The 14,201-nt window shown below is 49.5% G+C and overlaps 1 protein-coding gene across 1 annotated transcript; it reads left to right on the plus strand.

The window, feature by feature from the left end:
• Window positions 1–1,983: 1,983 nt before the first annotated feature.
• On the plus strand, window positions 1,984–8,500 carry JPH4 (junctophilin 4). The gene is made up of 2 exons (XM_070954347.1): window positions 1,984–2,362; window positions 7,707–8,500. The coding sequence occupies exons 1-2, from the start codon at window positions 1,984–1,986 to the stop codon at window positions 8,498–8,500; spliced, it is 1,173 nt and encodes a 390-aa protein (XP_070810448.1).
• Window positions 8,501–14,201: the final 5,701 nt, after the last annotated feature.

Below are 14,201 nucleotides of genomic sequence, written 5' to 3' on the forward strand. Positions count from 1 at the left end.
TAGTTCTATTAGTAGCCATCATGGTATTTTAATGTTTCTTAGCCTTGGCAACCTTAAGAACTGTGGTCTTAAAATCCCAGAATTCATTCATTCATTTATTCTTTTCTTTTTCTTCCTTCCTTCCTTTCTTCCTTTCTTCCTTCCTTCCTTCCTTCCTTCCTTCCTTTTTCTTTTCTTGCCTTTATTCCTTCCTTCCTTCCTTCTTATCTCTCTCCCTCTCTCCCTCTCTCCCTCCCTCTCCCTTCTAATCCACTGTTTTTGCAACATACATAGTTTATAATCTTAGTTGTATTAGCCATCATGATATTTTAGTGTTTCTCAGCCTTGCTAACTTTTAAGAACTGTGGACTTTTAAGATCCCAAAATTCATGCATTCATTTTCTTTCTTTCTTTCTTTCTTTCTTTCTTTCTTTCTTTCTTTCTTTCTTTCTTTCTTTCTTTCTTTCTTTCTTTCTTTCTTTCCTTCCTTCCTTCCTTCCTTCCTTCCTTCCTTCCTTTCTTCCTTCCTTTCTTCTTTCTTTCCTTCCTTCCTTCCTTCCTTCCTTCCTTCCTTCCTTCTTTCTTTCTTTCTTTCTTTCTTTCTTTCTCTCTCTCTCTCTCTCTCTTTCTTCCTCCCTCCCTCCCTCTCTCCACTGTTCTTGCAATGCTCAATTGAGTATGTGCCTAATCTCTTATGTCTCTTGATACAGGTTGTTCTCGACAGTTTGTACCACCTGGTGTTCCTCCTCGCCAACCCTCCTGCCTCTCCACCGCTCGGAAGAGGTTGACCGATTGTGGGGGATGGTCTAGATTGCTTCTGATGGGCCCTAGGGAGGAAAACCCCAGGATCCGCTTTTCTGTCTGATGCCACAGTGGTTTTTGTGGATCCTGAATTCCAGAATCTCCCTTCAGCGATGGCCTCCTAAGACCGAGAAGACCTCAGCAAGTCTAATTGAGGACTCTGAAAGTCCCTCAGCCACCATGAATGGAATATCACCATGCCTTCATGGCCACCTGCAGTTGGGGATCCACCGTCTGGTTGTCTTCTGCCCATAAGTCCCCACTGATCAACCCAGACCATCCTAGACTTCTCAACCAAAGAATTCAGGCCTACACATTTGTCTATCCTGAACTTGTGACATGGAAAGCGGTCCCCAAATGTTTGTCTCCTGCTGCTGAAGAAGCGAGAAGACTCACCACCATGAAGTTCTTCTAGGAACTTAGCATGTTTGGTCCTCGCCAGAGAAAGATCAACTGGCTGTCCCTCGGCTCTACAAAGCCCTTAGATTGTCTGTGGCGCCACCGGATTCCTCGACGGATCTTGGAAAATCCATATCTTCTGATATTCCAGGGCTCCAACTCGATCTCCAATTCTCTGGACCTCCAACTAGACAACACAGAGCCTTGAGGAACATCTACAGATAACTCCTGGACCATTGCTTTGTTTGTAGTTGGAAGACTTTTTTGGGTGGGGGAGGGGTGTTTCTTATATACTAGGAAGAGCAGTGAATGAATCTGTGCTCGGAAGATTCCACAGGCTCGTGTGCCCAGACGGATTTTATTCACGCCCATTTTTTGCACTTTTACGCCCCCGACTTTTTTTCTAAACTTTTAATATAATCGCCGCCGCATGTTCATTAACGCTAAATGTCGGGCTCACCCTACCGCTAGTTTCTTCCTGCTTCAGGACCTTGGAGGCTGCCGAGAAGCCACCTGATTCCTCCTCGGTGCTCCCGGGAGTTGATGAAAACCAACGAAAGCCAAACAAGACGGCATTAGCAAAATTGGAATTTGCAAGTTCAGCCGAATCGGAGGCGGCCGGCCAGAGAAGGGAAGAACGGCTTGCCAGATCGATGTCTGGCTGTCCAGAGGGAGCCATGGAGGACTGAAGCCGGTCTGGGGTGGAGCATAGCCATGTAGAAACGATTTCGACGGGCCGGAGAAATGCACACGGGGACTCGGAGGTAACTGCAGCCCGACTGGCCGGGGAGAAACATTACATGAATGTCCAACGGAGGCAGATTTGAGTTTGATGATGGAGGCTGTTATGTGGGTGACTGGGAAGAAGGCCGGGCACATGGCTACGGGGTGTGCACAGGCCCGGGCGCCCAGGGGGAGTACAGCGGGCGTTGGAGTCGCGGCTTTGAGTCTCTGGGCGTCTACACTTGGCCCAGCGGGAATACCTACCAGGGCTTCTGGAGTCAAGGCAAGCGCAGCGGCCTGGGCGCGGAACGGAAGAGCAAATGGAGTTACAAGGGGGAGTGGTGCCACGGGCTGAAGGGCCACTTGGGCATCTGGGAAAGCCACTCGGGAGTCGTCTACGAAGGCATGTGGCGCGAAGGTCTTCAGGATGGCTACGGGATGGAGACCTATGCGGATGGAGGTGAGTCAGGAGGACAGGTCAAGAAGGGGGGGTTGGGGGCTGGGCCGTTGTTTCTTCTTGGTCTGGGCGGGGGGGGGGGTCCCGATGTCATATCTGTCTTCTGATTGTCCACTTGGCCCAAGACGTCGTGTCCCTGTCCAGTCCTCCTCCATAAGTCTGTTGAGGGGAAATTGGAGCAGAGCCTGGGTCTGCAACCTTAAACACTCAAAGAGCCATTTGGACCCGTTTCCCACAGAAAAGAAAACACCGGGAGCCACAAAACCTGGGTGGGCGTGGCCAACTCGACGTCACTCACTTCCACCAGTCACATGACCACCCCCCAGCCACACCTACCCAGCCAGTCATTAGGGCAGAGAACCAGTTGTTAAAAAACACCGGGAACCACAAAATCCTTTTGACATCCCTCTCTCTCCCTCCCTCTTTCCCCACCTCTCTCTCTGTATCTCTCTATGTCTCTCTCTTCTCCTCCTCCTCTCTCTCTATCTCTCTGTCTCTGCTCCGGCCACTTCTCCATCATCCGCCGTCGCCTTTACCTTCTCAGACCAGGCAAGGAGTGACTGGGAGGGGAGGGTGATGGGCAGGGCCAGCCAGTGGTGGGATCACTCGACAGGGAGCCACAGCAGAGGGCCCAAAGAGCCGCATGCGGCTCCGGAGGCGCAGGTTGCTGACACCTGGCCTGGTTCTTTCCACCTTGCCACACACATTTCATATACCATTGCTTCATCCCTTCATCTAGATCAGGGGTATCAAAATTCAAGGTGCATGGGCCGGATCTGGGCCCATGGGGTGCTTAGATCTGGCTTGTGGGGCCACCCTGGAATAAGTTGAAATACTGGCCCACGGTGCCTCTGCCAGTGAAAATGGAGCCCAGGAGGGCTGCGTGCTCGATTTTTGCTGGCAGAGCGCTGCAGGAGGCCATCGCAGCCGAAAACGGAACGAGTGACGTCAAGCTGGCCACGCTCACCCTGGCCATGCCCACCTGGCCCCCCGAGGTCAAACATAACCCTGATGTGGCCCTCAATGAAATCGAGTTTGACACCCCTGGTCTAGATGTTCCTCTAGCGTACCACCTTATAGGACCGTGATGGCGAAACTATGGCACGCGTGCCACAAGTGGCACGCAGAGCCATATCGGTAGGCACGCGAGCATTGCCCTAGCTTAGGTCCAGCGTGCCTGCGCGTACTGGCCAGCTGATTTTCAGGCCTTCTGGGCCCACCAGAAATTGGGAAACAGGCTGTTTCTGGCCTCCGGAGGGCTGTTTTTGCCCTCCCCAGGCTCCTAGAAAGGCTCTGGAGCCTGAGGAGGGCGAAAAAACGGGCCTACCGGGCCCACCATGCCATCACATGCCAAAAGCGGGGGGAGTTGGGGGGATGGGGCGCATTGAATTATGGGTGTGGGTAAGCACACGCACGGCCCCCTGCGCTCCTCCCGTTTTTGGCACATGATGGCAAAAAGATTAGCCATCATTGTTATAGGACATCCATGTGTCCTAAGTCTAGGAGATGTCCCGCCAGGTGCCGAAGTACCACCAGTGGTACACGTATCACAGATTGAAGAGCACTGTCCTAAGATATGGTGGCGATGGTTGTGGCGGTAGTGGTGGCTGATGATGCGGTCCATAGAAAGTTGGCTAGTTTTCTCCGTATACTTTTCATTCCCCCTTGCTCCATTTCCTCATCCAGATGTTCCTCTACCACACCATCTGTGTGCCCTAAGGCAATGGTGGAGGTGACGGCGGTAATGGGGTTTAGCGGTGATGACGGCGATGTGGTCCCTAGAAAGTTGGTCAGATTTCTTCATACACTTTTCGTACCTCGTTGCTTCGTCTCTTCATCTAGATGTTCCTCTAGGACACCATCTGTGTGTCGTAAGATACCAGTGGTGAGGATGAGGATGATGGTTCAGAAGTGGTATTCAGCCGGTTCGTACCGGTTTGGGAGAACCGGTAGCACCCACCCCGGCATAATGCCATTGTCAGGTTTCGAAGTCGTCTCAAATAAATTGCATTTCAAACAAAGTCTTTGAAGAAAACCCCCATTTATTCAGCATGACATTCAAAGTCCGACTCATCGTAGCCAACACTGACTTCCAGACCCAAAACCCTCCCTTTCCGATCCCCACTCCCCTGCACTCATTGGTCATCTTCCAAGTCAATCTACCCCTATCTACTGCTCCAACTCAAAGGAATTTCCCCCCTCCCATCCCATCTCCTAGGGGATATTATCTCCAGGGAAAATAAGTAGGTGAAAAGTCAAACGTCCCTTTCCAGACGCCTCCGCTCCTCCTTCTTATGTCAGCACTAGAGTAAAGGCAGCTTGAAGTGCTGACAGCCGTCCTATTTAGTCACATATTTGATGCCGGACACATGTGCGGAAGGCTGGGCGTATGTGCAGAAGGAGCGCGTGAAGAAGCAAGCGTGTGCGCAGGGCGAACCAGTGGTACGAAAATGTGAAACCAACCCTCAGGTGTGATGGTGATGGTTGTGGTGGGTGAGAGTGTTGCGGTCCATAGAAGGTTGGTCAGATTTCTCCGTATACTTTTCATTCCTTCATCTAGAGGTTCCTCTAGATTGAACACCATCTATCTGTCCTCAAGATAATGGGCGGAGGTGACGATGGTGAGGGTACTGTAGTTCTTCTTTCCACCTCTCTCTCACACTTTGTGTACACCGTTTCTTCGTTTCTTCATGTAGATGTTCTTCTAGAACACCGTCTGTGCGTCCTAAGATAACGGTGGAGGTAATTGTGATGATAGAAAGTCCATAGAAAGTTGGCCAGATTTTTCCGTATACTTTTCCTTCGCCCTTGCTCCATTCCTTCATCTAGAGGTTCCTCTCGAACACCATCTCTCTGTCCTAAGATACTGGTGGAGCTGATGGTGTGGTGATGATCGTGATGTGGTCCATAGAAAGTTGGTCAGATGTCTTCATACACTTTTCGTACACTGTGGCTTCACCTCTTCATCTAGATGTCCCTCTACCACACCATCCATGTGTTCCAAGATGGTGGTAGAGGTGAGGGTGGTTAAGGGTGATGCAGACCATAGAAAGTTGGTCAGATGTCTCCATATATTTTTCACTCCTTCAACAGGAGGTTCCTCTAGAACAGGGGTCTCCAACCTTGGCAACTTTAAGACTTGTGGACTTCAAGTCCCAGAATTCCTCTGGGAGTTGAAGTCCACAAAGTTGCCAAGGTTGGAGTCCCCTGCTCTAGAACACTATCTCTCTGTCCTAAGATAATGAGTGGAGATGGTTGTGGTGGTGTTGGAGGGGGTGAGGATGATGATGGCAATGGTGGTGACAGTTCTTTCCACCTCTCTCTCTCTCACACACACTGTTCACAAACAGTTGCTTTGTTCTTCATCTAGATGTTCCTCTAGAAACACCATCTGTGTGTCTCAAGATAATGGGTGGAAGTGATGGTGGTGATGATGATAGTGGTAGTGTTGTGGCCCGTCAGCAGCCTGTGCAGCTAGTAGCTGATTCCGACAGCGAGGAGGCTGGTATGGTGCTGCGTCAGCAGCCTGTGCAGCTGGCACTAGAGGCAGACAATGAGGAGCCTGGAGAAGATGTGGTGCCAGAGGCGGGGATTCAGCCAGGGCCTTCAGAACCTCCAGAAGCTCCCTTAAGTGAAGAGGAAGAAGAGGAGGAGCCTCATCTCGATGCACGGGCACGGAGAGCTGCCAAAAGGCAGGAGTGGCTCTTCAGGAGGAGGTCTCCTCGAGAGTAAGGCTTGGGGTTAATTGGCCACTCCCTTAGCCTATTTAAGGAAGGACGCCGACTGAGGCAATTTGCAGAAAACAACTTAGTTCACTCTCCTTCGCGTCTTGATCTTAGTTCTCTTATCAGCTTCCTGCAAATTGCTTCTGGGCTTTCTGCCAACCATAGTAAGATTACGATTATTTATTCTTTGGATTCTTGTAGGCTGTTAAGAAAGTTAATTAACAGCCTTTGTTTGAAAAAGACTGATTTAATTTAGTAAACTAAGGTTTGTACAGACTTTGTGTGTGCTGCGTTCTTTGGGGGTCCGTAGCTGGGGCAGAACAGGTAGTGATGGTTGTGGTGGGTGATAGTGATGCGGTCCATAGAAAGTTGGTCAGATGCCTTCATACACTTTTCGTACACTATTGCTTCATCTCTTCATCTAGATGGTCCTCTACCACTCCATCCATGTGTTCCAAGATAGTGGTGGAGATGGTTGTGGGAATGATGGAGGGGGTGAGGATGGTGATGGTGATGACGATGGCAATGGAGGTGACGGTTCTTCCCCTCGCTCTCTCCCACACTGTTCATATACCGTTGCTTTGTCTTCGTCTTTATCTTCGTCTAGATCAGTGATGGCTAACCGTTTTGCTGTCGCGTGCCAAAAGTGGGGGAAGTGTGTGTGTGGGGGGGGTCATGGGCGTGCGTGCCCACATTCGTAATTCAATGCGCTCCGCTCTCCCGCGCATGTGCATGTGACTCCCCCACGCTCCCCCCTGCTTTTGGCACACGATGGCATGGTGGGCCCAGTAGGCCCATTTTTTTTGCCCTCCCCAGGCTCCAGAGGCTTTCTTGGAGCCTGGGGAGGGTGAAAACGGCCTTCCCTACCCCACTGGAGGCCCTCTGGAGACCAGAAACGGCCCATTTCCTGACTTCCAGTGGGACCGGAAGATCCATTTTTCACCCTCCCCAGGCACCAGAGGCTTTCTAGGAGCCTGGGGAGGGCAAAAACTGCCTTCCCCACCTCCCCCCCAGAGGCCCACCTCTCTCACACACTGTGTTCCTACACCATTGCTTTGTATCTTCCTCTAGAACACCATCTGTGTGTCTGAAGATAATGGGTGGAGGTGGAGGTGGTATGGGCGGCCCATAAATAGCCGATCCAATTTCATCACAGAGTTTCAAACTCAACTGGGCCACAAAATGTCGCAAGTTTTCACACACACATTGCACACCTGCTTCAAGCAAAACCCTAACCCCTTTAAACCCAGGCATAACCAACTAATCTCGGGAGTCCTTGAAAGACCAACAGGAGGCAACCCCAACACGAATTAAGTCCCATCCGTCCCGACATTTAACCGTCCTTGTTTTCAAAAATGAAACCCTCGGGTGTTCTGGAGAAGACGTCACTTGCATAGCTCCTTGACCCTCTGACCCACGACTTTTCTCCATGGTCTCCAACACAAAAATCTGGAGTTCCTGATCCAGTTTCCACACACCAAGACGGTTCTTCCTCCTTGGTAGGTCTGAGAAGGCCTGAGTGGTCCTCTCCAGCTGGACCAGTATGTCGGACATCTCTTGTCCAAGAAACGTGGAATGTCCTTCGCCATCCTAAATTGACCTCATCTTTTCCTTCATTGCAGGTACTTACCAAGGCCAGTGGCAGTCTGGCAAGCGTCATGGATATGGAGTACGCCAGAGTGTCCCGTATCGTCAAGCCACCCTGGTGCGCTCCCCACACCGGACCTCCCTGGAGTCTCTCCACAGTGAGGCCGATCACAATGCCCCTGTGGTACCGCTGCCTCCTCCTTCGCTGCCTCCTCCGCCACTCCCTGGGGACAGCCCCGCCTCAGGATCCAGGGGTGGCTTTGTCTTAGCTTTCCCTGGAGATCCAGACTTCCCCAAGGGGACCAAGAAGAAGAGCGGAGGGTTCTTCCGGCGTTCCTTGCTCCTGAGCGGGCTAAGAGTGCGGAGAGCCGAGTCTAAAGCCTCTCTGGGCAGCAAGCGAGGGTCCCTCAAGAGTGAGGCAGGGGTCAGTTCAGCGGGAAGCGAGGCCACCACTCTCAGCTATGCTGAGACCGAACCTCCTGAGCTGCCTTCAACTCTGACCATTGAAGGTTCTTCCACCGAGGTCTACGCGGGAGAATGGCGGGCCGACCGGCGCAGTGGCTACGGGGTGAGTCGACGCTCCAATGGGCTGCGGTACGAGGGCGAGTGGCTGGGGAACCGCCGACACGGGTATGGGCGCACCACCTATCCCGACGGTTCCAAAGAAGAAGGGAAGTACAAGCTCAACCGGTTGGTGAGCGGCAAGGTGAAGAACCTCATCCCGCTTCGACGGAGCAAAGTTAAAGAGAAAGTGGACCGAGCAGTGGAGGTGGCCCGGAGAGCGGTCAGCATGGCTCGTCAGAAGCAAGAATTAGCCATCGCCAGGTAAGAAGGGTAACTGGAGCTGGTGGGTGGGGAAGAGGACAGAAACCAGCATGTTCCTACAACCCTCTCATTGATGGTTTCACTCAACGGTTGACACGGGAGAAGGTTGACTTGTCTTGAAGGAGTCTTCAAAATATGGGTGGAGAATGATTGAATCGATGAGGTGTCCTCACTGAAATCGGTGAACATCAGAAGATGTTCTTCCATGGTCTACACCAGCGGTCTCCAACCAGCTTTGCTGGCTGAGGAATTCTGGGAGTTGAAGTCCACAAGTCTTAAAGTTGCCAAGGTTGGAGACCCCTGGTCTATACCATAGATGTCCGAACTTGGTAACCTGAAGACTTGTGGCCTTCAACTTGAAGACTTGTGGCCTTCAACTCCCAGAATTCCAGCTAGCCCAGCTAGCCGCAGTTGGCTGGCTGGGGAATTCTGGGAGTTGAAGTCCCCAAGTCTTAAAGTTGCCAAGGTTGGAGACCCCTGGTCTACACCACAGATGTCCGAACATGGCAACCTTGAAGATTTGCAGCCTTCAACTTGAAGACTTGCGGCCTTCAACTTGAAGACTTGCGGCCTTCAACTTGAAGACTTGCGGCCTTCAACTTGAAGACTTGCGGCCTTCAACTCCCAGAATTCCCCAGTTAGCTGCGGCTGGCTGGGGAATTCTGGGAGTTGAAGTCCCCAAGTCTTAAAGTTGCCACAGTTGGACACCCTCGGTTCTAGAACTAAAATGAGCTTCGTCTGAGGGACAACATTTCTAACAAACCCATTTTACGCCAAGGCTTTTGTGAGTTTTATTCCCAGCTTCTGCCTCGGCGTAAAATGGGTTCCCTGAAAACATGTTCCTAGATTTATTCTGATTTTTTAAAAATATTTTTTAATAAAGAGGAAACCGGCTTTACAGATGGTCAAGAGGAGAATTTCTCCCCCTAGCAGGAGCCATTTTAAAAAGAGACAGAACAAAAAAAATCTCTATCTGGTATTTTTTTTTTTTTTTGAGAGTCCCACACAGACTTTAGCGTGTAAAAAAATCCATCATGATCAGGACTCCCGGGTGGAAAATTCATTATAAAAAGAATTTGGGACTGGTGGGAAGGGATGAAAAAGCTTCTTGTTGTTGTTGTGGTATGTGTTGTTGTGGTTGTGTGCATTAGGTGTGTAGACTTTGGCTCCAGCCCTCAAAATAAAGGGAGATAAGACGAATGGATGCAATTTTCTAAGGCTATCTAGCCATCCTTTTTTTTTTTCCTTCTGTTTTTTTCCATCTGCATTTTCTTTCTTTTTCATCCTTCTGTTGCTCTGCCTCTGTTTTCCTCAGCCACCAAATCCTCTTTTTCCTTTCTTTTTTTTTCTAGTTTTCCTTTCTTTTTAAAATATTCCCTTTTATAGCCCTTTTCTAGCTGTTTTCTTTTCACATCCCTTCCTGCTCCCTAACCAGGCCTCCCTCCCTCTCTTTCTCTCTCTTTTTCTCTTTCTCCCTCTCTCTTTCTCCCTCTTTCTCTCTCTCTTTCTCCCTCTTTCTCCCTCTTTCTCTTTTTCTCTTTCGCTTTCTCCCTCTTTCTCTTTCTCCCTCTCTCTTTCTCTCTTTCTCCCTCTTTCTCCCTCTTTCTCTCTTTTTCTTTTTCTCTTTCTCCCTCTTTCTCTTTCTCTCTTTCTCCCTTTCTCTCCCTCTCTTTCTCCCTCTTTCTCTCTTGTTCTCTTTCTTCCTCTCTTTCTCCCTCTTTCTCTCTCTTTCTCCCTCTTTCTCTCTCTCTTTCTCCCTCTTTCTCTCTTTCTCTTTTTCTCTTTCTCCCTCTTTCTCTTTCTCTCTTTCTCCCTCTCTCTTTCTCTTTCTCCCTCTTCCTCTCTCTTTGTCTCTTTCTCCCTCTTTGTCTTTCTCTCTTGTTCTCTTTCTCCCTCTTTCTTTCTCTTTCTCTCTCCCTCTCTCTCTTTCTCCCTTTCTCCCCCTCTCTCATTCTCTTTCCCCCTCTTTCTCCCTCCCTCTCTTTCTTTCTCCTCTTTCTCTCTCTCTCTCTTTCTCAGTATTAAACTGTAGGTGAGTCCATCTGTGTGTGTATGTGCCCTAGCGCGCACGCGTATTTCTGTTTGTGTGTCTGTGTGTGAGTGAGTGTGTAAAAAGGCCGGTTTCTGGTGTAGGCTGCCCGGTCACCTAGGTAACAGGAGGACGGGCGAGGCGATTGGCTGACTGCTGCCATGGCAACAGCCGCAGCATCCTACGGGCAGGGACTGGGGAGGGAGGGGAGGGAGCGAGGCGGAGCCGTCCAGGGAGAGAAGAGACAGGAATGGGGCTGATCAAGAAATGTTGTCATGTCACACACACACACACACACACACACACGCAAACACATGAGAGAGGGGAGAAGAGCGGAGAGGCATGGAAACAAGAGAAGCAGACAGTGAAGAGGAGGAGCTGTGTGCATAAACAAACTAGGATGCAAGTTGCGTGGGTGAAGGCAAACCAGGTGTTACGGGGGTTGATATGTGTATAGGGGGGGGTGTGAATTGCAAGGAGGCAAGCAGACTTTTTAGGTGGGGGGGTTGGGGGTTGCATCCAAGCAGAGCCCCCCCATTGCATCTTTCTTTTCGGATTCCAAAGCGAATTTTGTAATCTACAGGTAGTCCTCGACTTACGATCGCGATTGAGCCTGGCAGTTCTGTTGTTAAGCAAGACATTGGTTAAGTGACCTTTGCCCCGTTAAGCGAATCCCTGCAAGTTGATCAGTTCGTCACCCGGTTGTTAAGTGAATCTGGCTTTCCCCCATGGATTTTGCTTGTCAGAAGGTCGTAAAAAGGAGATCGCGTGACACCCCCCCCGGGGCACTGAGACCGTCGAAAATATGAGTCAGTTGTGCCAGGCATTTGAATTTTGATCAGGGGGGAATGCCGCAAAGGTTGTAACTGTGAACAACAGTCATACGTCCCTTTTTTCAGTGCCGTTGTAACGTTGAACGGTCACTAAATGAACTGTTGTAAGTTGAGGACTACCTGTATTGGGGTTAGGCCAGTGGTGGGTTTCACATATTCTTACCACTGGTTTGTCGGGCATCCGCCTTCCACACATGCGCCGGCCTCAAAAATGTGGCTAAATGGACGGCAGTTGCCGCTACCAATTCGCTCGAATTGGTACGAACCGGCTGAATACTACCTCTGGGTTAGGCGATACTTAAAATGGCATGTCTATGGAGATCCTCAACCATCCAGGTCAGGGTTATCTCAAAGGTGTTTTTTTTTCCTGAAAGGCAACTGGAGTTTTTTTCTTTTTCCTTGAAGAGGTTTCACTTCTCATCTTAGAGAAGCTTCTTCTGTTCTGATTGAATGGTGGAAGGAAGGAAGGATTTATTCAGGTCCTCCTCGACTTACAACAGTTCATTTACAACAGCACTGAGTAAAAGTGACTTGGGACCGCTTTTCACACCTATTGCCGTTGTAACCCAGGGTCACGATAAACATTCTGATAACCATTGGCAATTGACTCATACTTATGACGGTTGCAGTGTCCTGGGGGGGTGTCACATGATCCCCCTTTGTGACCTTCCCACAAGCAAAGTCGATGGGGAAAGCCAGATTCACTTAACAACCGGGTTCCTGACTTAACGATGGCAGTGAGTCACTTAAGAACCGTGGCAAGAAAGTTAATAAAATGGAGCAAAACTCATCAGTTAGCAATATAAATTTTGGGCTTGGCTGTGGTCGTAATTTCGAGGACTAGCTGTAGCAATACGAAAAAGGTGTTAGATACGCAGAGGTTAATCATTCACGCACCTCTCTCCTCCTGTTGTGGCCCGCCAGCAGAGCTGGCAGCAGTGTCAGACAATGAGGAGGTTGGGGAGGAACGTGGGCCAGTCCTGGAGTCTGGGGAAGGCTCGGATGAGGGCTCTGAGTCAGAGGCAGAGGGGGGCCAAGGCCATCTGATAGTTCTTCGCTGCCTCTGGAGTCTCCGGAGTCTGACATCAGCGAGGCAGAAGAACAGCGTGAGCCTCTTCCCAGTGCGTGCATGCGCAGAGCTGCCAGAAGACAGGAACAATTAAGAAAACAGGATCAACTTGGGAGTAAGGCTTGGAGATGATTGGACTCTCCCATGAGACATAAAAGAGAAGTGAACGGGACGTGAGCTTTTGCAGGAAGCAATTAGTTCATCTGGTCGGGAAAAGCTCTGGAAAAGCTCTGTTTGACTCTGTGCTAAGTTTGGCCTTGCCCTGTGTTCGGCAATTAGTTCTCTGGCAGCATTCCAAGAGAGATAAGGTGGGTGTTTAGAAACACTCCCCTGAAAGACTGTTTGAGAAGCCTTTCAGACTGGGAATGACAATAATTCACAACCGTTTGAATTAAAGAGGTTTGCCGGGACTTAAGTTTGTGCTGTTTACTTTAGAAGGAAGCCTGGGTCACAACGCCTCCTTGTAAAAAAGGGGGTGGGGGAGCGGAGAAATATAGCAAGAACACAATGTAATAAAACGAAATATTCGCAATGTTAGAGAATATTTCAATAATTAAAGTTGTAAGTTGCTAAAACGGCCGGATCGGGTTAAAGAGAACGAGTTGGCAGAGGCTGAAACGCTAAGAAAAACAAGGTTTCCCAATTTTGGGACTGGTAGTCCTCAAATTACGACCAAAACCTACAGTTCACAATTTCCGTTGCTAAGCGAGACAGCCGTCCAGTGAGTTTTCCCCCATTTTACCTTCCTTGCCACGGATGTTAAGTGAATCCGGCTTCCCAATGGACTTTGCTCGTCAGATGGTCGCTAAAGGGGATCACGTGACACACACACATACGCCTGGGACACCACAACCGTCATAAATATGAGTCGATTGAGCAGCGTCTCAATTTTGATCGTATCACCATGGGGAGGCTGCCACAGTCGTAAGTGTGAAAAACGGCCGTAAGTCACTTTTTTCTCAGTGCCGTTTTAATTTTGAATGGTCGTTAAATGAATTTTCGTAAGTCGGTAATGTTCTGCACAAACGGCTATCCAATCTCTTCTTAAAAACCTCCAGCATTGGAACACCTACAACTTCTGGTGGCAAGTAGTTCCACTGGTTAATTGTTAATTTTTTAAAAAATATTCCCTTTTATAGCCCTTTTTTAGCTGTTTTCTTTTCACATCCCTTCCTGCTCCCTAACCAGGCCTCCCTCTCTCTCTTTTTTTTTCTCTTTCTCCCTCTTTCTCTCTCTCTCTTTCTCCCTCTTTCTCCTTCTCCCTCTTTCTCCCTCTTTCCCTCTCTCTTTCTCCCTCTTTCTCTTTCTCCCTATCTTTCTCGTTCTCTCTCTCCCCCCTCTCTTTCTCCCCCTCTTTCTTTCTCCTCTCTCTCTCTCTTTCTCTCTCTCTCTCTCTCTCTCTTTCTCACTATAGAACTGTCTCTTTCTCTCTCTTTCTCCCTTTCTTTTTCCCTCTTTCTCCCTCTTTCTCTCTCTCTTTCTCCCTTTTTCTCTCTCTTTCTCTTTTTCTTTCTCCCTCTTTCTCTTTCTCCCTCTTTCACTCGTTCTCTCTTCCCCCCTCTCTTTCTCCCTTTCTCTCTCTCCTTTTCTTTCTCCCTCTCTCTCTTTTTCTCCCTCTCTCTTTCTCTCTCCCTGTTTCTCCCCCCTCTTTCTTTCTCCCCTTTCTCTCTCTCTTTCTCTCTTTCTTTCTCTCTCTTTCTCACTATAGAACTGTCTCTTTCTCTTTCTTTTTCTTTCTCCCTCTTTCTTTCTCTCTTTCTCCCTCTTTCTCTCT

Source organism: Pituophis catenifer, unplaced genomic scaffold, assembly GCF_029215685.1.
Source record: "Pituophis catenifer annectens isolate HBS135680 unplaced genomic scaffold, rPitCat1.0.hap2 SCAF_15, whole genome shotgun sequence".
Lineage (NCBI taxonomy): Eukaryota > Metazoa > Chordata > Lepidosauria > Squamata > Colubridae > Pituophis > Pituophis catenifer.

What these genes read in the sequence shown, in the direction of transcription:
- JPH4 (XM_070954347.1), top strand. Translation starts at nt 1,984, where the DNA reads ATGTCCAACGGAGGCAGATTTGAGTTTGATGATGGAGGCTGTTATGTG. An exon ending in GGAGACCTATGCGGATGGAG is followed by an intron (nt 2,363 to 7,706) that starts GTGAGTCAGGAG and finishes CCTTCATTGCAG; the next exon opens with GTACTTACCAAGGCCAGTGG.